This window comes from Pithys albifrons, chromosome 24 (assembly GCF_047495875.1).
Source record: "Pithys albifrons albifrons isolate INPA30051 chromosome 24, PitAlb_v1, whole genome shotgun sequence".
In the NCBI taxonomy this organism is placed as follows: Eukaryota; Metazoa; Chordata; class Aves; order Passeriformes; family Thamnophilidae; genus Pithys; species Pithys albifrons.
In genome coordinates, this window is record NC_092481.1 from 6,159,025 (window position 1) to 6,183,581 (window position 24,557).

Sequence of the window (24,557 nt, forward strand, 5' to 3'; positions counted from 1 at the left end):
TGGGTTCTGAACAGGAAATGTCCCAGGGGATTGGGGTTATTTTGGGAGCAGGGAGCTGGCAGGGCTGTCTGGCTCCTGGAGGCACTTTGTATTCAGCCCTTTCCTTCCCACTCAGCCTCGTCCCAGGATTAGTATCAGGACTATCTCACTGAGTCATGCCCGGAGCTACACAGGGAATTGGGAGATTTATCCCCCAGCAATTTTTCCCAGTGGTATTTTAGCACATTTCTGGGTGTAAGCAGCTGAAATCTTGTCTGGCAGCTCTGAAATCCTCCCTCTCTGCCTGTCACAGCCTCAGGTCTCCTGCTGTCAAACTCTTGCCCCTTGATCCCTTCTGGAACAGCTTGTGCTGTGCTGGGCAAGTCCCACTCAGGGATTTCATGGGAGTAAATAGAAAGTGGTGCACAAAGCAGGGGGAAAACAGGAGATATTTCCCACCCACTGCTCCCTGCAGTTATCTGTGGTTACCAAGCTCCTTCTGCAAAGTGGGGCCAGGCAAGGGCACAACCTGAGCCTTCCCCAGGGGGGGAAATGAAATATGGTTTGGATTTTGGAGTATCTTAGAGAGGTGTTCTCTTGAATTTCAGCCTAATTACTGTAAACCAGCTGTGGGGCTGATTGTAATCTCCAAGAGTTCAGCACAGCAAAGGTCCTGATGAAATCAGGAGAGATTTCCTCCTCCCTCCTGCAGGAGCTCCACACTCTCCAGCCATTTATGGAAAACAAGAGGATAAGAAAGAGCCACCCCTGGTCCAGATCTGCCTGGCCAGAATCTAATTAATTAAACACTAATAAATGTAAAGCAACTCAGAGAAAAATATTAATTGGATTCTTCCTCTGCAATAGGCCTTTTTTTTTTTGATTAGTTTTTCCCAACACTTCTCTGCCAGACTCATTTCTTTCTTTGACTGTCATTTCCAGGACTCAACAGCAATGCTGGCAAATTCCAACAGGGCTTGAAAACATCACAACTTAAATCCCCCTTTTCTCTCTGTTACAAAGAAGATTGTTTAAAATTACTGTCCTTTATAACCATGAGGCTGAGGGAGCTGAGAAACCCAGAGAGTTTCCCACTCAGGCTCTGGCATTACATGGCAACCCAAATTTTTGGGAAGCCATTGCCAAATGCTTTGGTTTCCCTGGGTGGAGATGACCTTCTGAGATGAGGTCACCAAGTCCAGCCTTCCACCAAAGTACCCCCAGGCCCAGTAAATCATATCAGGAAGAGCCACGTCCACTTGGGTTTTGAACACTGGAATTGAGTCACTTGGATTTGTATCACTTGAGTTGACAGAATTTGGTGTGTTATGGGCAGGGGCTGATCTCTGCTCTGTGTGAGCAAGGACAGGACCCAGGGAAGGGCTGGAGCTGTGCCAGGGCAGGGTCGGGTGGGATCTCAGGAGAAGGTTCTTCCCCCAGAGGGTGGTGGGCACTGAGCAGGCTGCCCAGGGCAGTGGGCACGGCCCCGAGGCTGCCAGAGCTCCAGGAGGGTTTGGACAACACTCTGAGGGACAGGGTGGGATTGTTGGGGTGTCTGGGCATGGTCTGGAGTTGGACTGGATGGTCCTTGGGAGTCCCTCCCAGCTCAGGACATTCTGTTTTTCTGTTACATCTTTCTCTTCCCAGAGCTCCTGTTTGGGTTCCATTTGCGGTTTGGGTACCACCACATTTCTGTGTCACCTCTAACTCAACGCTTGACAGTTCCAACACAGGGGCTCTAACCGTGTTTCCTCTCTCTCTCCCTGGTCCCTGCTGCCCCCAAGCCGTGCCCAGGACCAGTGCCACGCAGTGCAGCTCAGTGCCAGAGCCGCGGCACGACCGGCGCCTGGGCACCGACTTCGCCGTGGGCGCCGTGGTGAGGTTCGAGTGCAGCCCTGGCTATGCCCTCCATGGCTCCCCCACCATCGAGTGCCTCACCATGCCTGGAGCCCTGGCACAGTGGAACGTGTCTGTGCCCACCTGTGTGGGTAGGTGACCTTGGCAGAGCAGCTCCTGGGTTGGAATGATGGGCTTGGGGTTGTCCTGGGAAAGGTCAAGGGTTTGGCTTTGATGATCCTTGTGGGGCTTTTCCAGCTCAGCATGTTCTGTGATTCTGTGAGAAAATAAAAACTGCCATTGACAGCAAAACAAACCATTGATGAAACATAAAACCACTCTTGGAGCCTGCCCAGAGAGCTGTGGCTGCCCCATCCCTGGAATTGCTCCAGGCCAGGTTGGACAGGGCTTGGAGCAACCTGGAAAAGTGGAAGGTGTCATTGCCCATGGCTGGGGAGTTGAATGAGATGGACTTCAAGGTCCCTCCCAACCCAAACCATGCTGGGATTCTGTGCCACAAAAAACAGCCCAACCTGCCTCTGAGCAAGGAGAATTGAACCTCAGACTCCAGGGAATGGACCTTTTGATCCAACAGTCACTGTGAGAGCTGGGACAGCACCCAGAGTAACTCAGAGCTGTCTGAAAGCTGCTGTCCCCTCCTCTGGAGCAGAGCAGGCCCTGGAGGATCAGCCTCATGGCCGGTGTGTTCCCCACACCCCAGGGCTGTGCAGTGCCAGTGTCACACCTTACAGGAGAGATTGACCAAATAAAGGAATCTTTAGACAAACCTTGTCCTTAAATCACAGACTATTCTGAGTTGGAAGGGACCCATAAACAACAAATAAACCACGGAGGAACTGGACACCACACACAGACCAATGTGATCAAGTGAATGCCAACTTATGACACACTACACATGGTTTCTATAGAGTTAGAGCCACAGACCATGGGCTAAATTGAACCTCACACTGCAAATCCCAACTGGTTATAACCCACAGCTCACAAGTCCAGTGTTTATATTATCTCATCCTCGAGGTTTTCAGGTGCACCTCTGGAGTCCTGTGAGAAAACTGAGCAGTTCTCAGGAGAAACCTCTGGGGAGTTTGTAACTCCTCCAAGCACCTGTGACTTTGTTTATTCTCAGCTGCCTTCAGTCTCACAGGGTTGATTCAGGCTGGATCATTCATGAGCCCATTTTCTGAAAGAAACCCCTCAACAGACCCACAAGGATCATTGAGCCCAACTCTTCAGTCAATGGCCCACACAGGGAATTGAACCCAAGACCTTGGGCATCATTACAACCAAGTTTTAACCAACTGAGGTGTCCCTGTCCATTGCAGGGGGTGGCACTGGATGAGCTTTAAGGTTCCTCCCAACCCAACCCATTCACAGAATCCCAGACTATTCTGAGTTGGGAGGGACCCACAAATTGAGTCCAACTCTCAAGTCAGTGGCCCACACAGGGGATTGAACCCAAGACCTTGGGCATCATTACAACCAAGTTTTAACCAACTGAGGTGTCCCTGTCCATGGCAGGGGGTGGCACTGGATGAGCTTTAAGGTTCCTCCCAACTCATTCACAGAATCCCAGACTGTTCTGAGCTGGGAGGGACCCACAAGGATCAAGTCCAACCCTGAAGTCAATGACCCACCCAGGGGATTGAACCCATGACCTTGGCATTGTTACAACCAAGTTTTAACCAACTGAGCTGATCTCAGGGTCATCAGCTAAAGTAAACAATTAACTACAGAGAGAAAGGACTTCACACAACAAGCCTATGAGGTTTATAGTGAAGACCCTTTATTACACAGCACATGGTTTATATCGGGTTAAAGCTACATCTTATTGGCTAAAAGGAGTTTCAGACCACCAGACTCAAAACTTTAATTGGTTAGAACCCGTATCTCACAAGTCCAGTGTTCACAGTACCTTATCCTGGCTGTTTCCACACACCTGCAGAGTCCTGTGAGAACCTCCTGTGTGAATTCCTGGGGAGCAACCTCCTCCCTACCAGCCAGCAGCAGCTGAGCTCCTTTGCTGCTTCTGGCTGAGTCTCACAGGGTTTGTGCAGGCTGGTTTCAGTCTCACAGCATCTTATACAGATCTGAATTGCTCCCTTGTGATTTTCCTGTTGCTACAATCAGCCAGTGCTTGCTTTGTGTCCAGTTCCTTCCCCTCCCAACTGTGCTCTCCCCGTGCAGTGCCATGCGGGGGGAACCTGACGGAGCGCAAGGGCACCATCCTGTCCCCGGGGTTCCCAGAGCCCTACCTGAACAGCCTCAACTGTGTGTGGAAGATCACAGTCCCCGAGGGAGCAGGGATCCAGGTACAGTGCCAGCAGCTGGGGAGACTCAGGGGAGTCCTCAGGGCAGGTCCAACTTCCTCAGGAAGGGCAGGGACTGATCTCTGCTCTGTGGAGACCAGGGACAGCACCCAGGGCATGGCAGGATCCAGGTACGGTGCCAGCAGCTGGGGAGACTCAGGGGAGTCCTCAGGGCAGGTCCAACTTCCTCAGGAGGGGCAGGGACTGATCTCTGCTCTGTGGGGACCAGGGACAGCACCCAGGGAAGGGCAGGATACGGTGCCAGCAGGTGGGGACACTCAGGAGAGTCCTCATGGCAGGTCCAACTTCCTCAGGAAGGGCAGGGAATGATCTTTGCTCTGTGGGGACCAGGGACAGCACCCAGGGAGTGGCAGGATCCAGGTACGGTGCCAGCAGCTGGGGGGACTCAGGAGAGTCCTCAGGGCAGGTCCAACTTCCCCTGGTCCACCTAAAAGAGGGAAAGTTTGGATTAGATATTGGGAAGGAATATTTTCTTGTGAGGAAAGTGATGGACCTGCCCCACTTCCCTGGTCCTGCTTTTCTGAATTAGATACCAATTTAAGCATCACTTTATCCTCATTTTGTACAACAATTAAAGGTTAAAAGTCTGCAAATCAGGGGAGGAGGTGAAATTAAAGCTTTGTTGGTAGCACAGACTCACTTGCAGGATTTTTCTGTACTCAGGGTGCGAGCTGGAACTTCTGCCATGAATTATTCATGCCCACAGCAAACCTTCCTGAGTGAATTAATTTATATACATGGCAGTAAATAGATGCAGATCCCTCGTGAATCCACATGTCAGACGAGAATTAGGACCTTAAAAATGTTTATTCCGTTAACTTGGGGGGGAGAATAAATAATTTAGGAAATGGAAGAGCAAACAAAATGCTTGTTCTCAATCCACTTTCAATCCTGAAAATCACTATAGGGGTGTAATGAGGCAGGAGGGAGGGTTGGCACGGTGGGTGTGAGCAGGGAGGGCACCGAGGGGGCACTGCCATCCCTGCCACAAAACTCCACTTGCCCTTTGGTAGGAAAACCTTTGGAGGAACTTTATGTTATTGAGAAGAAATCAAAGAGGAAAAAGATTAAAATGGCCAAAATAACGGGCTCTGATTTTTTAAATTCATAGAATCAGAGAATCATAGAAGTGATTGGGTTGGAAAAGCCCTCTGAGATCAAGTCCAACCCTTGGTCCAACTCCAGTCCCTTTACCAGATCATGGCACTCAGTGCCACGGCCAAGCTCAGCTGAAAAACCTCCAAGGATGGGGAATCCACCCCCTCTCTGGGCAGCCCATTCCAATCCCTGAGCACTCTCTGTGTGAAGAATTATTTTCTGCTCTCCAACTTCAATTTCCCCTGGCAGAGCTTGAGCCCATCGTGCCCCCTTGTCCTATTGCTGAGTGCCTGGGAGAAGAGACCAACCCCCACCTGGCCAGAACTTCCCTTCAGGCAGTTCCAGACAGTGCTGAGGTCACCTCTGAGCCTCCTCTTCTCCAGGCTGAACACCCCCAGCTCCCTCAGCCTCTCCCCACAGCACTTGTGCTCCAGTCCCTTCTCCAGCCTCGTTGCTCTTCTCTTCTCAGTTGGGTTGGAAGAGACCTCTGAGATCATCAACCCTTGATCCAACCCCACTGTGATCACCATGACTTTATCCAACCATGTCTTGATCCAACCCCACTGTCATCACCAGCCCAGGGCACAGATCAAGACATGTTGGATTCTCTGTCCCTGCTCACAGTAGGGTTGGATCAAGACATGTTGGATTCTCTGTCCCTGATCAGAGCAGGGTTGGATCAAGACATGTTGGATTCTCTGTCCCTGCTCACAGTGGGGTTGGATCAAGACATGTTGGATTCTCTGTCCCTGGAGGTGTTTCAGAGGACACTCAGTGCCACATCCAGTCCCTTCTCCAGCCTCGTTGCTCTTCTCTGGCCCCGCTCCAGCCCCTCAATCTCTTGCCTCAACTGAGGGGCCCAGAACTGAACACAACACTCAAGGTGTGGCCTCCCCAAGGCAGAGTCCAGGGGAAGGGTCACTGCCCTGGGCCTGCTGGCCACGCTAGTTTGGATCCAGGCCAGGATCCCATTGGCCTTCTTGGCCACCTGGGCACACTCTTGGCTCTTGTTGAGCTCCCTGTCAATTAGTACTCCCAGGTCCCTCTGCCTGGCTGCTCTCCAGCCACTCTTTTAAAGGGCTGTGTTGCACTTGAGGTTCAGTGGGGCAGAGGCAAGTGGGGTTTGGGGTGGGTGAGTAAACCAGGGAATAAGAGGGGGTGGAAAAAAGGGTTGCCAGGGTCATGTCCAGGTGTGTGGAGCTGAGATTTGAGGGCACTGAGCTGCCCTCACTGTTGTGCCCAGGGAGATCCAAGGCAGAAGCTTTGGGATTGCAGGAATTCTTCATCCAAAGAGCTCTAATTGAGGCTCTGCAGTAAAGATGAAGAGGGAAAGCTCACCCAAACCACCAAAGTTCCAACCTTCTCCTTGTACAACTCATTTATGCTCCTGATTTGTCTTCATGGGCCTTTTTTATGTTGTTGGTCTCAGTTTAATTTGAGGTAGTGTTGGAAAATTTCCTCCAGAGTTTCCAGATTAAAGCTGCTTTTCCCCCAACCCCCTTGGCTTTCTCTCAGCTTTGCTGTCTCACCTTCTCAGCCAGTTCTCCTGAGTTGATTTACAGCAGTTTGGGTGTTCACTGAGGGCTCTGAACCCCCAATATTGAGGACTAAAACCAAAATCCATTCTAGTGGTAATGGTGGCAAACAAATCTGTGCAATCACACGGAGATCTTTGCTCAGGGCTGAGCTGCTTTCTGGTGTAAATGCAGATTTTTTTCAGCTCTCTCGATGTTGCTGATTTGGGGATTGTGTTGATGTTCCAACTAATGGAGTCAAGTGACTTCCTAAAGCCTCCAAACCTTGTGGGCCATGGCAGGGAGAGGTGAAATTCCAAACCACAGCTCGAGTGAATCAACTAAAAGCTGAGAAACAAAGAAAAGGCAGAAACTTGATTGGATTTTTCTTTTAAATCCTGTTGTTTAATGCAGTTTTTTTGTTTTTATTTTAGCTCCTGGGCTGCTGGGGGTTGTTTTCAGTTGAAAGGGTTGAAAGTCTTCAGGGACTTCTAAAAACAGAGGGAAAAAAAGGATTCTCAGCAGCTGTAAATGAGTTGCAGGAGCTCTTTCTTTGTAGGAGCAGCAGAAAACAGAATTCCTGCCACAGGAGCCTGGAGGGTGATGGAAAAGGGCTGGATAAACCCAGTGGTGGTGGCCAAAGGCCAAGTCTCCAAGTGTTGCCTGTGCAGCAGCACAGAGAAATAATTTAACACTCCAGAGTGTGTGGTAACTCAATTAGTGCCCCTTTAACTGCCATTAATTGAATTTGTCACCATTATTGCAGGGCTTGTCCTGTCACTCTGTTTCCTTTCCTTTCCCTGCAGATTCAGGTGATCAGCTTTGTCACTGAGCAGAACTGGGATTCCCTGGAGGTGTTTGATGGAGGGGACAACACGGCCACCATGCTGGGCAGCTTCTCTGGTAGGTGCTGCCACAGGGGCACAGCTCATCCTCCTCAGGGCATAAAACTGAGCTTGAGCTTAAGTGCTTTGTGCTGGTTTAAAGGGAAACCTGCAGGAGAAACGAACCCACCACAGAAGAGATTGTAAAACAGAGTCACAATTTAATACCAAGGTTACAATCAATGCAATGGCACAAAGAGAAATTGGGTTTAACCCCCAACCCAGCAGTCTAACCCAGCCCCCTGGGGCACAAACACAGGGGGGTTTGGTGGCCCCTGTGCTGAGCCCCACGTGGTTCCTCCGAGGCCAAAGGAAAAGGAAGGGACAAACCTGTTGGTGCAGATGATGGCACAGTCTGGGCAAGAGTGGTGGCTCCTCCTGGCCAGGGTCTGATCCTCCTCTGGATCCAATCAGTGGTCCCAGAGGTCCCCAAGCCCCCAGATTGTCTCCCCTCAGGTTTGGGTGGGAGCCCCCAGTGCCTCCCCCAGGGCAGGGAGTTCCACACTGGGGGATCTGACTCTGGCAGTCAGGGGGGAGTTTGGGCTCGTTGCTGGCCCATGAGCAGAGCTGAGCCCTCAGGTGGGTGTGGAGGTGCCAAGGAGTCCCTGCAGGGCAGTTCTCCCAGCTCCTCTGCCAGGCTTCTTTCCCAGCCAGCTCCCAGCCTGAGGGCTCAGCTGTGCCCTGGGCAGCTGCTGCCAATGGGCCCTTGGGAACAGTTGCTGGGCAATGGCCCAGAGGGTGGAGAATCCACAGCTTTGGTCACACCCACACTGGGAGAAACTGGTCCCACCTGCTGAACTGGGACATGCTTCAAAAACTCAGCAGAGATTTAAGGCTGTGCTCAAAGGGAATCAGGAGTTTTGTTGGACTGGGAATTTGAACTCTGTCTTCCTGAGGAAAACATGGATAGGGAGTTTCAGGCACAAACCCGGTGGGTTTTGATCCACAGCCTGGAATTGGGAATTCCCACAGTGCTGGTGGGTTGGGTGGGGTGAGCTCAGCCCACCACACCTGGCAGGGGGACCTCACCTGGCTGGTGGGCACAAAGGGCAGGGCTCAGCCCACCACACCTGGCAGGGTGAGCTCACCTGGCTGGTGGGCACCAAAGGGCACAGCTCAGACCACCACACCTGGCAGGGAGACCTCACCTGGCTGGTGGGTACCAAAAGGCACAGCTCAGCCCACCATACATGGCAGGGGGACCTCACCTGGCTGGTGGGCACCAAAGGGCACAGCTCAGACCACCACACCTGGCAGGGGTACCTCACCTGGCTGGTGAGCACAAAGGGCAGAGCTCAGACCACCACACCTGGCAGGGGGACCTCACCTGGCTGGTGGGCACCAAAGGGCAGGGCTCAGCCCACCATACATGGCAGGGGGACCTCACCTGGCTGGTGGGCACCAAAGGGCAGAGCTCAGCCCACCACACCTGGCAGGGTGAGCTCACCTGGCTGGTGGGCACCAAAGGGCACAGCTCAGACCACCACACCTGGCAGGGGGACCTCACCTGGCTGGTGGGCACCAAAGGGCAGAGCTCAGCCCACCACACCTGGCAGGGAGACCTCACCTGGCTGGTGGGTACCAAAAGGCACAGCTCAGACCACCATACATGGCAGGGGGACCTCACCTGGCTGGTGGGCACCAAAGGGCACAGCTCAGCCCACCACACCTGGCAGGGGGACCTCACCTGGCTGGTGAGCATCAAAAGGCATGAAGGGCTACAAAACAACTTTATTTTTGGCTTGTCAGTGGGAACTGGGGCTTTCAGCAGAGCAGGGAGGAGCAGTGGCCCAAGAGCTTGGCAAAGCTTTCAGTTCAGAGCCCCCTGCAGAACAACGGCCCCAATTTCTGCTTATTTAAGGTACAAATGAGCTCCAGGTGCTTTGGGGTTGAGAGGAGAAGGGTTGTGGGTAAGGACCAGCAGAGTGTGGGGCAGAACTGCCTTACCTGGTGCTGCAGCAGCTCCAGGGGATGAGGCAGGAGAAGGAACATGGACTGTGCAGGGGATCTGTGCCCCACCCACACTGTTTCTCATCTCCACATCCCTTCTTGATGCTTTTTGTGTGTCAGTGGTGAAGCTTCACAGGCAGCTGATGTTGAACAGGCCCTTGCAGAGAGGTCCTGGGTGTCCCTCAATTGACCTCATTAGAACCTGATCAAAACCAAGGGAGCTTGTTAAGTGAAAGGACTTTCTGTCCTCAGCCTCTCCTGCAGCAAATCCCCGAGGACAGGAGGAGGAGAGGGATCCCTTCAGTGTCTCTGTGCTCCTCTTGTTTTGGCAGGGACCACAGTGCCTGCTCTGCTCAACAGCACCTCCAACCAGCTCTACCTGCACTTCTACTCCGACATCAGCGTCTCTGCTGCCGGGTTCCACCTGGAGTACAAGAGTAAGAGCAGCTCACACCTGACCTCCCAGTTCCTCCCAGTTCCTCCCAGGGATGGGGAGGTGCTCGGGGAGCTGCTGCTTCATCCCAGTGGGAGCTGCTCGGTGGGGAAGGGGCTGGGAGGGTCCCTGCTCTGAGGCTGCACCCAGGGGTGGTGGGGAAGAGCTTGAGAGAGTCCTTGAGGGGCTCTGAGGGTCCCTGTTCTCAGGCTGCACCCAGGGGTGGTGGGGAAGGGGTTTGGACGGTCCCTGAGGGACTGTGAGAGTTCCTGCTCTCAGGCTACACCCAGGGGTGGTGGGGAAGGGGCTGGGAGGGTCCCTGAGGGGCTGGGAGGGTTCCTGTTCTCAGGCTGCACCCAGGGGTGGTGGAGAAGGGGCTGGGAGGGTCCCTGTTCTTATGCTGCACCCAGGGGTGGTGGGGAAGGGGCTGGGAGGGTCCCTGAGGGGTTGGAAGGGTCTCTGCTCTGAGGTTGCACCCAGGGATGGTGGGGAAGGGGCTGAGAGAGTCTCTGAGGGTCCCTGCTCACAGGCTGCACCCAGGGGTGGTGAAGAAGGGGCTTGGAGGGTCCCTGAGGGACTGTGAGAGTTCCTGCTCTCAGGCTACACCCAGGGGTGGTGGGGAAGGGGCTGGGAGGGTCCCTGAGGGGCTGGGAGGGTCCCTGAAGGGCTGGAAGGGTCCCTGCTCTTAGGCTGCACCCAGGGGTGGTGGGGAAGGGGCTGGGAGGGTCCCTGTTCTCAAGTTGCACCCAGGGGTGGTGGGGAAGGGGCTCTGAGGGTCCCTGCTCTCAGGTTGCACCCAGGGGTGGGAAGGAGAGAGGAGGGGTGGGCTCAGGGGTGCCCCTCAGTGTGCTCCTGGTAGCCCCTGTTTGGCACAGGAGAGCTGGCACAGACCAATGTTCTGTTGGGGTTTTGGTGGGGTTTGTTGGGTTTGGCTTTTTTCCCTAAAGCAACAAATAGGTCTGAAAGTGCATTTGATTTTGGAAAGCATGCTCAGAAATCTTGCCAAGAGAAGCAGTGAGTGCCCAATGCCTGGAAGTGTTCAGGGCCAGGTGGGAGCAACTTGGGACAGTGGAAGGTGCCCCTGGGTGAGCACTGGGTGAGCTTTAAGGTCCCTCCCAGCCCCAACCAGTCTGGGATCCTGTGCCATGGCCCTCTGTGCTTTGCAGTACCAACCCTGCCAGGTTTTCCTGGCCTTGCTGATTATTGAACCCAGCAAGTTTTCAGCAACCAGCAGGGCAGGGACTGGGAGCTGCACAAATGGATGTGGGGATAGAAATTCTCTCGCTGCCACTCTGTGTCTCCTCCATCTCCACTCCAATCAATAAATTCTTTGAGCACTGTATTGCCCCAGTGCAGCTTCAGGAGCAGCTTTTTCATGAGCCTGGGGATTATCAGCTTGGTTGTTTCCTTTTGCTGAGGAAATTAATAGGTGTTGATTTTCAGGGCAGCTGGAAATAATGTGAGTTTTTTGGCTTTGCTTGTACAGCTGGAATTTCCCAGCTCTGAGCCCCAGGTTCTGTCTGTGTTCGTTAGAGCTGCTGCAAGGAAGTTTGCAGAGATGAGCTGAAGCACCAGGGTTTGCCTCCCCCTTCTGCCTCTCTGGGTTACTCAAGCAAAGCTCTTATCTCTCTCCATGCTCTGAAGTCAGAGCAGAGCAAGAACAATTTAAGACTGAGTGGAACTCGGTGCCCACTGATCTGAACAAGAAGTTATTTAAAGCCATTTTCCCTCCTGCCTCTCTGAAGGTCAAGCAGCACATCCATGTGTGGGGAGGGAACAGGTTTCCTGGCTGGAAATCGTGACTGGGCTCTCAGGAGGAGACTCAGCCTCTCCTGCCTCCTTTCTCTTTTCTTTCCCTCTGCTGTGGCTCGTTGGGGTTGGGGCAGAGCATCAGCCCTGGCAGTGATGCAGAAGGTTCTCTGGTAGTGGCAGCTGCCAACACAGGAGTGAGGGAGGTGATGGGAGTTGGTGTGAGGTGCCCTCAGGCTGCATTTTATCTCCATTTGGTGGTTCAGAGAGAAGGGGAGATGAGGGCAAGAGAGCTGTGCCAGGCAGGGCTGTGCCAGGCAGGGCTGTGCCAGGCAATGTGAAAAGCAATGTGTGTTCCAGTGCCTGAATTCCTCTGGCCCCTGGGTGTGCCCTTAACTCAGCAATGCTGCACACTCAGGGCTGCCCATGGGGAATCCAAAGGCCACAGGACTTGCCCACCCAGTGTGGTGGTGATTGGTAACCAGGGCAGTGGGGTGAGATGATCACAGAATGGATTGGGTTGGAAAAGCCCTCCGAGATCATCAAGTCCAACCCTTGGTCCAACTCCAGTCCCTTTACCAGATCATGGCACTCAGTGCCACAGCCAAGCTCAGCTGAAAAACCTCCAGGGATGGGGAATCCACCCCCTCTCTGGGCAGCCCATTCCAATCCCTGAGCACTCTCTCTGGGAAGAATTTTCTTCTCATCTCCAAGTTAAATTTCCCCTGGCAGAACTTGAGCCCATCGTGCCCCCTTGTCCTATTGCTGAGTGCCTGGGAGAAGAGACCAACCCCCAGCTGGCCAGAACTTCCCTTCAGGGAGTTCCAGACAGTGCTGAGGTCACCTCTGAGCCTCCTCTTCTCCAGGCTGGACACCCCCAGCTCCCTCACAGACCTCTGAGATCACCAAGTCCAACCTTTGATCCAACCCTACTGTGATCACCACGACTTGATCCAACCACGACTTGATCCAACAAGACATGTTGGATTCTCTGTCCCTGCTCACAATGGGGTTGGATCAAGAAATGTTGGATTCTCTGTCCCTGGAGGTGTTTCAGAGGACACTCAGAGCCACATCCAGTCCCTTCACCAGCCTTGTTGCTCTTCTCTTCCCAGTTGGGTCGGAAGAGACCTCTGAGATCACCAAGTCCAACCCTTGATCCAACCCTACTGTGATCACCAGTCCAGGGCACAGGAGTGGAGTTGGATCAAGACATGTTGGATTCTCTGTCCCTGGAGGTGTTTCAGAGGACACTCAGAGCCACATCCAGTCCCTTCTCCAGCCTCGTTGCTCTTCTCTGGCCCCGCTCCAGCCCCTCAATCTCTTTCTTCAACTGAGGGGCCCAGAACTGAACACAACACTCAAGGTGTGGCCTCCCCAAGGCAGAGTCCAGGGGAAGGGTCACTGCCCTGGGCCTGCTGGCCACGCTAGTTTGGATCCAGGCCAGGATCCCCTTGGCCTTCTTGGCCACCTGGGCACACTGGTGGCTCCTGTTGAGCTTCCTGTCAAATGCTGGGTTGCTCCTGTGGGAATAAAGAAAGATGTTTGAGTTGAGAAAAAGGGTTTTTAGAATAACAGACCAAGTCTGAGCCCTGCTGGCAGGTGCAGAGATAGTTCTGTGCAAAAGACCAACAGTTTGCAAAGCAAGCGAGATAAGGAGGGGTTTGGGTCGTTCTGCTCGTGGCAATGGAATGTTGGAGAGATAACCTGGTCATGGCAGTGGTGAATAGTTGTCTAAAAGTGTCATCCAATTAAAGCTGTGACGAGTTTTATAGACACAGTGGGTGGGAAAGGGTAAGGGGTATATTCTGTAGGGGCAAGTTAGAGCTTTGGCTTTTACCTCTTCCTTGCTCTCTCCATGGAGTTTTTTGAATAAATTCTCTTTGAGTGTGACATCTCCAAGCTGTGACCTCATTAATCTTCAGCTGCCACGAACTCCAGAGTACCTTTACTTGCTCCCACTCCTCCTGCCCCCCTCACCCCTCTTCCCTCCCCAGCTGTGGGGCTCTCCAGCTGCCCAGAGCCCCCCGTGCCTGGCAACGGCCTCAAGATCGGTGAGCGCTACTTGGTGAACGACGTCGTGTCCTTCCAGTGTGAGCCGGGCTATGCCCTCCAGGTAGGGGCAGTGCCAACGAAAAGGGTGCCAACAAACCCCTGGAATATGGGAAAATCCAACTTGACTTGTTTTCCATCCCTGCAGGGCCACTCCCACATCTCCTGCATGCCGGGCACCGTCCGCCGCTGGAATTACCCTCCGCCGCTCTGCATCGGTACGGCTCGTGCTCTCCCCCTCCACCTGACAGATATTTATAGCTCTTCCCTAAAAAAAAAATACAAGTTAAAGGGCTGATTTAGAGAAATTCAGGTTTGTTCTGGAAGGGAGAAAGAGAGTGTGGAAAAAGCCTCATTTGTTGCCAGGGAAATTGCAAGCAAGAAGTCCCCGAGGGCTGCCCGAAGTGCTTTATTTTGAATGGTTAAAATGTGGCTGAAAATGGAAATAGAAAATAATCTTCCTCAACACAAAACTGTTCAAAAGGGAAAACCTGACATTTCTTTGTGCTGGAGGCAGGTTGGTTTTCATGGGGTGAGGGTGGGTTTTTTTCCTTCTGAAGACTTTGTTTTTATGAAACACATCTTGGTAGCCCTAAAGCTGCTTCTTTCACTGGAACCTGTTACCTCTCAGGGTCCCCTTTGGTGCCTTGTTCCCTTCTGGGGTCCAGAAGGTCCTCTGGGACCACTTGTGGCCACAGGTCACCTGTCAGGGAGACAGTCCCTTTCCACCATGGAACAAGTGACCCCCAGGAGAAAAGGGACAGAGGCAAAGGGAACTTGCTGGAGCTTTATGATTATTTTCACTCTTTTGCTTTTAGCAAATCGAAATGTTTAATATTCATGTTGCACATTTTGCAGCTCAGAGAGAGACATTTATGCATTTAATAGCTTTAGTTAACAGTTATTTCAGGCTCCTGCTGTTCTAGCTTACATCATTTTGCTTTAAAGTAATTATAAGAGCTAACAGTTCTTTTATCTGATGATCTGCAGGCCAGCAATAAATAGAGAGACATTTACAGGAGAATGACTGAGCTGAAGGACCCACACCCTGGGGAGCTGCTCTGAAAGAAATCAGAAGCCCTTTGGCTCAGCTCTAGAGCTGGGAGATCCCAGCAAGGGGGAGGATCCCAATATTCCCATCTGGCTGAGAAACTACAAGTTTTCTTCTTTTAATCAGCTCAGTCTGCCTGGGCTGTGCCTCCCAGGCCCTGCCAGGGTGCAAACACCAGGGTGGGGGAGTTGGGGGGTATCAGAGCCAACCAGGACCACGAGCAGGGGCACAAGCACCCACCCTGCCTGTTCTTACCCCTCAGCTGCCTCTCACTCTGCTGGGAAAGCTCATCCAGCTCCAGAGAGGCACAAACATCTGCAGCCAAGTGTGGGTCAGCATAGAATCAGAGAATCATAGAATGGATTGGGTTGGAAAAGACCCCTGAGATCATCAAGTCCTACCCTTGGTCCAACTCCAGTCCCTTTACCAGATCATGGCACTCAGTGCCACGGCCAAGCTCAGTTGAAAAACCTCCAGGGATGGGGAATCCACCCCCTCTCTGGGCAGCCCATTCCAATCCCTGAGCACTCTCTCTGCAAAGAATTTTTTTCTGCTCTCCAACTTCAATTTCCCCTGGCAGAGCTTGAGCCCATCGTGCCCCCTTGTCCTATTGCTGAGTGCCTGGGAGAAGAGACCAACCCCCACCTGGCCAGAACTTCCCTTCAGGCAGTTCCAGACAGTGCTGAGGTCACCTCTGAGCCTCCTCTTCTCCAGGCTGAACACCCCCAGCTCCCTCAGCCTCTCCCCACAGCACTTGTGCTCCAGTCCCTTCTCCAGCCTCGTTGCTCTTCTCTTCCCATTTGGGTTGGAAGAGACCTCTGAGATAATCAACCCTTGATCCAACCCCACTGTGATCACCATGACTTGATCCAACCACGACTTGATCCAACCCTACTGTGATCACCAGCCCAGGGCACAGAGTGCCCTGGGCTGGTGATCACAGTGGAGTTGGATCAAGACATGTTGGATTCTCTGTCCCTGATCAGAGCAGGGTTGGATCAAGACATGGTGGATTCTCTGTCCCTGGAGGTGTTTCAGAGGACACTCAGAGCCACATCCAGTCCCTTCTCCAGCCTCGTTGCTCTTCTCTGGCCCCGCTCCAGCCCCTCAATCTCTTTCCTCAACTGAGGGGCCCAGAACTGAACACAACACTCAAGGTGTGGCCTCCCCAAGGCAGAGTCCAGGGGAAGGGTCACTGCCCTGGGCCTGCTGGTCACGCTAGTTTGGATCCAGGCCAGGATCCCATTGGCCTTCTTGGCCACCTGGGCACATGGGTGACCCTCATCTCCTCTGGGATGTCTCAGCACCCCGTGGATGTCTCAGCCCCATCCTGGGGCTCTTTGCCCTTGGCTTGTCACACTCTGCAGGGTCTAAGCCCTGGGCAGAGCCCTGGCTGTGGCTGTGCCCCTGCTCAGAGCACAACCCTCTTCCCCAGCCCAGTGTGCTGATTTTCTCCTGGTCTACTTCATCCAGATGCTCGACTTCTAAATAATTTAGAAGTAGTTCTATTAAAGAGCCATTAAGAGGAAAAAGGAAGAGAAATCTTCTGGGAGAAACCTTGTTAGTAGCAAGTACACAAGTAATGAGGTATTGGACAAAGAGTCTGTATCTTGCTGTCAGAATGTGTTAGGAGAACATCCAGCTGGTGGATTCAGCTGGATGGTGCTGCTGTAAGCAGGTAGAGGTCACCCAGCTAAGCATGAGAAGATGCTCTCTGTGCCTAAATCTCATGTGATGCCTTGTGCAAACACGTTTTGGGCTGTCATCTCTGGGTCTCCTGGTGGCAGGGCATTCACTGCAGTCAGTGTGCAAAGACTCTGTTCCATATTTGTCAGGAATTGCCCAGAGATTGGCAGGTAGAGCAGGAAACAAGACAAAGGAGCAGCTGTGACTGGAGTCAAAACAGGATCACTCTGTTTCTTCACAGTCTTTTTTTAGTTGGTTAAAATTTCAAGCCAGTGCTGGTGCCCACCATGCCCTGGGAAGTGTCTGTGGCCAGAACAGTGTCCAATCCTCTCGTGCTGCTCAGACCTGGCTGTCCCTCTGGCCTTGCCCAAACTGCATCTCTGGGCTTTCATTCCAGAGGGCAGGACAGACACTGGTAATGAGCTTGCCCACCTTTGGGGTAGTTCAGAGCAGAGTTTCCTTTTTCCCTCCTGAGTGTTGAGTTTCTTCATTTCCCACCCAGCTGGTCCTGACCATCCTCCAGAGTGAGCTAGAGGGATCCTGACCATTAATCCTGTTGGTTTTACAGCCCAGTGTGGAGGGACAGCAGAAGAGATGGAAGGAGTTCTCCTGAGCCCAGGATTCCCAGGGAATTATCCCAGCAACCTGGACTGCACCTGGAGGATATTGCTGCCAGTGGGGTTTGGTGAGACAGCTGGGCTTGGGTTTTGGTTTGTTGCTGTCACAGGAGAGGTGGTGGGAACATCATCAAATCATGGAATGGGTTGGGAGGGAACACAAAGCCCATCCAGTCCCACCCCTTGCCATGGGCAGGGACACCTTCCACTATCCCAGGTTGTTCCAGCCTGGCCTTGGACACTCCCAGGGATGGGGCAGCCACAGCTTCTTTGGGAACAACTCCTTCCTAATCTCTGATGGAAACCTCTCCTCTGTCAGTTTGTGGCCACTCTGTCCCCAGTGTGGTAAATGTGCTGCTGAGTGCCCAGGCTGCCCTGGGCACCACCGGGTGCTGCTGTGGGTGCTGCTGTGGGTGCTGGTGTGGGTGCTGCTGTGGGTGCTGCCGTGGGTGCTGCCGGGGGTGCTGCTGTGGGTGCTGCTGTGGGTGCTGCTGTGGGTGCTGGTGTGGGTGCTGGTGTGGGTACTGGTGTGGATGCTGCTGTGGGTGCTGCTGTGGGTGCTGCTGTGGGTGCTGGTGTGGGTGCTGGTGTGGGTGCTGGTGTGGGTACTGGTGTGGGTGCTGGTGTGGGTGCTGCTGTGGGTGCTGGTGTGGGTGCTGCCGTGGATGCTGGTGTGGGTGCTGCCGTGGGTGCTGCCGTGGGTGCTGCCGTGGGTGCTGCCGTGGATGCTGGTGTGGGTGCTGCTGGGGGTGCTGCTGGAGGTGCTGCTGGGGGTGCTGGTGTGGGTGCTGCCGTGGGTGCTGCTGGGGGTGCTGCTGTGGATGCTGCTGTGGGTGCTGCTGGAGGTGCTGCCGTGGGTGCTGCTGTGGGTGCTGCTGGAGGTGCTGCTGTGGGTGCTGCCGTGGGTGCTGCCGTGGGTGCTGCCGTGGGTGCTGCCGGGGGTGCTGCCGTGGGTGCTGCTGTGGGTGCTGAGGCTCAGGTGTATCTCTGGGTACAGCACACTGTCCCTTCCTGCTCTCCAGGTGCTCACATCCAGTTCCTGAACTTCTCCACGGAGCCCAACCACGACTTTGTGGAGATCCGGAACGGCCCCTACGACACCAGCGCCGTCATCGGGCGGTTCAGCGGCGCCGACGTGCCCGGCTCGCTGCTCTCCACGGCCCACGAGACCACCGTGTACTTCCACAGTGACCACTCCCAGAACAAGCCAGGCTTCAAGCTGGAGTACCAAGGTCAGCAGGACAGGGGGGAGCAGCACTGGGACAGTCCTGGGTGGTTGGAGGGGTGAGTTAATGATGGTCAGGAAGAGGATCAGGCACAGCAGCATCAGAAGGCTTGAACTTTATTTTTAGTTACGGGTTCACCTTTTATCTGCTCTTGTATCCAACAAACCATCACACCATTGGTTGGTCAGCCCACCAGGCACACATGGAAACATTCCCCTGGCTCCAAGGGATCCCACGTTCTGCAGGTGGTTCTCTGCTCCTTAAGGGGGCATTCCAAAGTGCTTTCCTTCAAGGACACACCCAGAATCTGCTCCATAGCAACCTCTTCATCCATTCCCTCAGATATCAGGGGGTCACAAACTGTCACGTCTACAGGTGGTCATGGCTGTTGGAGTCATTTCACAAGGGCTTAGACTCTGAGATCAGCTCAGCTGGTTAAAACTTGGTTGTAATAATGCCCAAGGTCGTGGGTTCAATCCCCTGTGTGGGCCATTGACTTCAGAGTTGGACTCGATGATCCTTGTGGGTCCAACTCAGAACAGTCTGGGATTCTGTGAATGGGTTGGGAGGAACCTTAAAGCTCATCCAGTGCCACCCCCTGCCATGGGCAGGGACACCTCAGTTGGTTAAAACTTGGTTGTAATGATGCCAAAGTCATGGGTTCAATCCCCTGTGTGGGCCATTGACTCAGAGTTGGACTCGATGATCCTTGTGGGTCCCTCCCAACTCACTGTCTGTGATTCTGTGTTGCATGAAGGCCAAGCTTAACCCTGATAAGTGGGAACTGTTCTCTCCAACTTCAGCCACGGCACAGAATGAATGTTCCTGGAGCTCCCTGTGACACTGAAATGCCTCTGAATTAATCCCAGCCAGGTTCACTTAGATCTTGGCTCTGTCAACTGTCATGCTCAAGGAGAAGAGTCCTCAGAGTTTGCTTTGGAATGTCAGAGCTGCTTTTCAGTCTCAGCTGAAGTCCTGATGTGTTCTTAGCTCAGCCTGGCCTTGTGCTGAGGTAGCTGGTGGGGGACTGGGTAAATAATTCAACAGCCAAATAATATAACAGGGCTGGAAGAGACCTGGCTCCTGGAAGAGACCTCCAAGCTTGGACACTTGGAGAGAAAGGAGATAAATAAGTCATTAAAATAAGAAGGTGACCCCACAGTGCAGTTTTGGGGGTGATGGGAGAGTGGAGGTGCCTTCTTAACCCAGCTGGAATCCTTGGGCAGCTCCCCAGTTCTGAACATGAACTTTTGGCCCTGCTTGACCCACAGCTCTGCCTTGATAAGTATCTTTAAAAGCCTTTTGGTCTTCCCTGCCCACCTGTCCTTGGCATGTGGGAATACAAGGGGGCAAAGGATGCCCAGGGCAGATCAGGCATTTCCCACTGAATCAGGAGCAACTGGGAGCCCAATGGAGCAGCTGGGAGGGAGAGGCAAGGAATGGGAAGGATGGAGTCAAGGACTGCCAAGGGCTGACTCCCCAGGAGCAGCAGTAAAAGCCTCTGCTCAGGCTTAATTGAGAACATTAATTGTGGCCTGGCTCGTTCATGCCGTGTGTCATTCCTGCAGTGCCACCGAGGAGGGGCCGTGCCCAGCCTGGCAGCTGGATTAGCTCCTGCTAATTGCTATGCAAATGAGCTCCAGCAGGGCTGACCACTAATTCCTAATGCCAGGTGGAACATGGTCACCAACTGACTCACGTTGGGCTGCAGGACCAGCCACGTTTGGGGAGGGACAAGGAGGATTTGCCAGGGAGAAGTGAAGTGTGGGGCACTCTGGGTAAAGACTGCAGGGCCTGGGGGGTGGGCACCCTGTGGTGAGGGTGCCCTCAGCCCCCAGGCACATGTGGGGGGCTCAGTGAGGTTTGTCTCCTGCAGTGAAGCAGTTGGATGAGGAGCTGAATGTGCTGCTCCTGCTCCTGTGAGAAAACAGAACCACTGAGGTTGGCAAAGCCCTCCAAGGTCATCGAGTCCACCCTGTGCCCAATGCCCACCTGTGCCACATCCAGGCTTTCCTTGGACACCTCCAGGAGTGGGGACTCCAAACCTCCCTGGGCAGCCCTTTCCAATGCTTAACAACCTTTTCCATGCAGAAATTCCTGCTGCTGTCCAGCCTGCCCCTGCCCTGGCACAGCTTGGTGCTGTGCCCTCTCCTCCTGTGCCACGGCCCTGGGAGGTGAATGTGAAACCCTTTGCTTTGTTTTTTCCCAGCCTACGAACTGCAGGAGTGCCCTGACCCGGAGCCCTTTGCCAACGGGGTGGTGAGAGGAGCTGGGTACAACGTTGGCCAGTCCATCTCCTTCGAGTGCCTCCCTGGCTACCACCTCATCGGGCACCCCGTGCTGACGTGCCAACATGGCACCAACAGGAACTGGGACCACCCCCTGCCCAGGTGTGAAGGTACGGCCTGGGGGGCACCTGGGGGCACCTGCACAGCGGTGCCTGGGCAGAGGGGAAGGCTCCAGCCCTGGGCTGGCCTCCTTGTGTTGGGATTGTGCCTCTGGAAAGCAAAGCTTGGCTGGAGCCAGGCTGGGAATGTGCCCTTGGAATGGGATCTCACCCCCTGAGGGGTTGGGGCGTGTTCTCCATGGGTTGGTGTTCAGCCTGTTCCAGCACAAAGAGAGTATTTGGGGCAGTTGAGAACCGAGGAGCAGCTTCTGGAGAGGGTTGAGTGACCTGCTGTGGGTGAGGATTCTCCAGCTCTGCCCTCTCTGCTGGGGCCACTGGAGCTGCAGGGACCAGGCCAGGTCCTTGTAGAGCTGCTTCTCTTGTGCTTCATTTCTCCAACAACATCCAGCACTGGTAACTGAGCTCAGTCCTGGTAAAAGAGCCTTGAGCTCTGGGGACCCTCAGGGTGGGAACATTGTCCCTCTCTGGGCTCCTCAGGGTGGCAGCTCCAAAATGATCCAGATGGGAGACCTTCAGGAGCTTTCCATGGTCTCCTTCCTGAAGCCCTTTGTGCCAGGAGGGCTCTGCAGGCTGAACCAGTGGAGATCCACATTCCACACAAGGAAACTCCAATGTCCAGATTCTCTTTCCCACCCCCACTGTGGCTGTCTCAGCCTCTCTCCCCTCGGGCCAATGGCCTGAATTCTGTGGGATTTACTTCAGAAGGTTTGCAGATGAACCTTTGAGAAGGTCAGTGCTGCTTGTTGAAGCTTTCCCACCACCTTTCCCGGGAGCACTGACCTTTCTCCCAACCTCTTCCAGCCTTTGCTCTGCAGGAAGTGGGGGCAGAGAGAGAGAGGTGATATTTTCCCTCTTTTAAGTCCTTGAAGCCCAGAGAACACAGAGGATAAAGCAGCAAATCCTCAGCTGCTCTTTCCCTGAGCCCACAGAGTGGCAGGGGGAGCCTGTCCTGTGCCCAGAGGGTGCTGGGAGCAGGGCTGTGCCCTCACCACCTCAGGTACCAGCTCTGCCAGCTGCCACCACCCCTGTTATTGAGGTTTTCAGTAGTTTTCTGGCTCTGCAGCACTTTGAGAGCAGAGGGGTGAGGGTTAAGGATGTTTTGGCCCATTTGCTGGGCTGTTCCTGCTGGTAAAGGCAGTGCAGAATTTGCATTTTTTTTGCTTTTTTTCCTTAACTGGTGCATTTTTTGATGGCAGCAGAGGCAGGGAGGATGTGCTGCCTTAGGCAAAGCACCTCACCTTTCCTGGCCAGGTCAGTGCTGAAAGCTCTTTTAATTAAAAGAGAAGCTGTAATTCTGCAGAAAGGTCCAGAGGCAGCAGAGCCAGGCAGGGGGTCTCTGGAACTTGGCACTCGGCTGGCACAGGGTGGCAGAGCTCTGGGAGCTGCTCCTGCCCACAGAGGACTGTGTGTTGCTGGGTGTGAGCCCCTGAGCCTGAATTGGTGTGGGGAGGGAGAAGTGGGGAATCCTTAAGGTTGCAAAAGACCTTTAAGCTTCTCAAACCCAACCACCTCCCCAGCACCACGTTCACCACCAAACCACCCCCTCCAGTGCCACACCCCGGTGGGTTTTGAGCAGTTCCCAGGGTGGTGCCTCCCCCAGTGCCCTGGGCAGGCTGTTCCCAGGCAAGGGTTGGGTTAGTGCAGCCCCTTGGCTTTGGAGCAGAGCTGGGCCAGTGCCTGCAGGTGGGGCAGGGACACCCTGCAGGTGTTGCCAGGGGGTTCAGCTGCTTTTCCATGCCAGGGGGGTCCAGGGGTTGCTGCTTGTAGAGAAGCCAACAGAGCTGGGGCCCTGCTGTGTCCCCACCGGTGTCCCCACCAGTGTCCCCATCATGTCCCCACCGTGTCCCTGCAGCAGGGGCTCACCCTTCTGCCCCTGTGTCCCTGCTGTGTCCCCACCATGTCCCCATCATGACCCTCTGCCCCTGTGTCCCTGCCATGTCCCTGCCATGTCCCCAACATGTCCCCAGCATGTCCCCAACATGTCCCCATCATGTCCCTCTGCCCCTGTGTCCCTGCCATGTCCCCACCATGTCCCCACCATGTCCCCCTGCCCCTGTGTCCCTGCTGTGTCCCCACCATGTCCCTCTGCCCCTGTGTCCCTGCCATGTCCCTGCCATGTCCCTGCCATGTCCCTGCCGTGTCCCTGCCATGTCCCCACCGTGTCCCCACCATGTCCCCCTGCCCCTGTGTCCCTGCCATGTCCCTGCCGTGTCCCTGCCGTGTCCCCGACGTGTCCCCACCATGTCCCCACCGAGTCCCCACCATGTCCCCCTGCCCCTGTGTCCCTGCCGTGTCCCTGCCATGTCCCTACCGTGTCCCCACCATGTCCCCCTGCCCCATGTCCCTGCCCAGGCTGTCTCTAACTGCCCCTCTGTGGTTTCCAAGCTCCTTTGGAGCTGGAGGAGCCTCGTGCAGCAGAATTGTGGTGATTAATGGCCCGGGTGCTGCTGCCACACAGCCCCTGCTCTCCCCCTGCTGCCAACCCTGCCCTGCCACAGGCACAGGGCATGGCTTTGCCCACTGGGGTGATGCCAGCAGGGGCTCTGCCCTCCATGCAGGGGTGCAGGCAGCTGGTGGAGCCCCGAGGCTCTTAGCAGGGCATGAGGGAGGGTTTGTTTGCACACCTGGCTGGCACATCTGGACAGGATGCCCTGGCAGGCTCCTTGAAGCTCTGAAGCACATCATAAATTCATTGTAATGACATTAAGGTAAAAATGTCAGATGTGGGTGTGACAGGTGGAGATAATTTGAGGCAAGTTAGGCCAAGATCTGGATCCAGAACTGACATCTGGTTATAAAATAAAAATGCAAGAAAAATGGGAGTTACAGGATCTTGAAGAGTTCTGTTTGGGGGGTTATTTCTTCCTCAGGTTTGTGTTTCTCTCTGATTTCCTGCAGTGCCTTGTGGGGGGAATGTCACCACCCAAAATGGGACAGTTTACTCTCCTGGCTTCCCCAACCAGTACCCCAATTCCCAGGACTGCACTTGGCTCCTGACGGTGCCCGTGGGGTACGGGATCCACCTCAACTTCACCCTGCTGCAGACTGAGCCCTACAACGACTTCATCACTGTGTGGTGGGTACAGCTGGGCCCTGGCACCTCCTGGATCTGCTCCAGGGGCTCCAGGTTGCAAAGATGCTCTTGGCCTGAGGATGGTGGGAACTGGGATCTCCTGGAGATGGGCTCAGCTGTGCTGCAGTGACTCAATGACACTGGTTCCTTCCTCCCAGGAGCTTCCAGGAACTGCAGTGACTCAATGACACTGGTTCCTTCCTCCCAGGAGCTTCCAGGAACTGCAGTGACTCAATGACACTGGTTCCTTCCTCCCAGGAGCTTCCAGGAACTGCAGTGACTCAATGACACTGGTTCCTTCCTCCCTGGAGCTTCAAGGAGCTGCAGTGACTCAATGACACTGGTTCCTTCCTCCCAGGAGCTTCCAGGAACTGCAGTGACTCAATGACACTGGTTCCTTCCTCCCAGGAGCTTCCAGGAGCTGCAGTGACTCAATGACACTGGTTCCTTCCTCCCAGGAGCTTCCAGGAACTGCAGTGACTCAATGACACTGGTTCCTTCCTCCCAGGAGCTTCCAGGAGCTGCAGTGACTCAATGACACTGGTTCCTTCCTCCCAGGAGCTTCCAGGAACTGCAGTGACTCAATGACACTGGTTCCTTCCTCCCAGGAGCTTCCAGGAGCTGCAGTGACTCAATGACACTGGTTCCTTCCTCCCA

The 24,557-nt window shown here is 54.2% G+C and overlaps 1 protein-coding gene across 1 annotated transcript in view; it reads left to right on the top strand.

The window, feature by feature from the left end:
* Nucleotides 1–24,557, top strand: part of CSMD2 (CUB and Sushi multiple domains 2) — a 292,995-nt gene that overhangs the window by 207,508 nt on the left and 60,930 nt on the right. Inside the window, exons 34-43 of the mRNA XM_071576489.1 lie at nucleotides 1,764–1,967; nucleotides 4,018–4,142; nucleotides 7,579–7,675; nucleotides 9,939–10,043; nucleotides 13,786–13,904; nucleotides 13,989–14,058; nucleotides 17,146–17,262; nucleotides 18,217–18,426; nucleotides 20,630–20,818; nucleotides 23,726–23,903. Of these exons, the coding sequence (XP_071432590.1) occupies nucleotides 1,764–1,967; nucleotides 4,018–4,142; nucleotides 7,579–7,675; nucleotides 9,939–10,043; nucleotides 13,786–13,904; nucleotides 13,989–14,058; nucleotides 17,146–17,262; nucleotides 18,217–18,426; nucleotides 20,630–20,818; nucleotides 23,726–23,903 (1,414 nt within the window). The remainder of the gene's footprint in view (nucleotides 1–1,763; nucleotides 1,968–4,017; nucleotides 4,143–7,578; nucleotides 7,676–9,938; nucleotides 10,044–13,785; nucleotides 13,905–13,988; nucleotides 14,059–17,145; nucleotides 17,263–18,216; nucleotides 18,427–20,629; nucleotides 20,819–23,725; nucleotides 23,904–24,557) is intronic.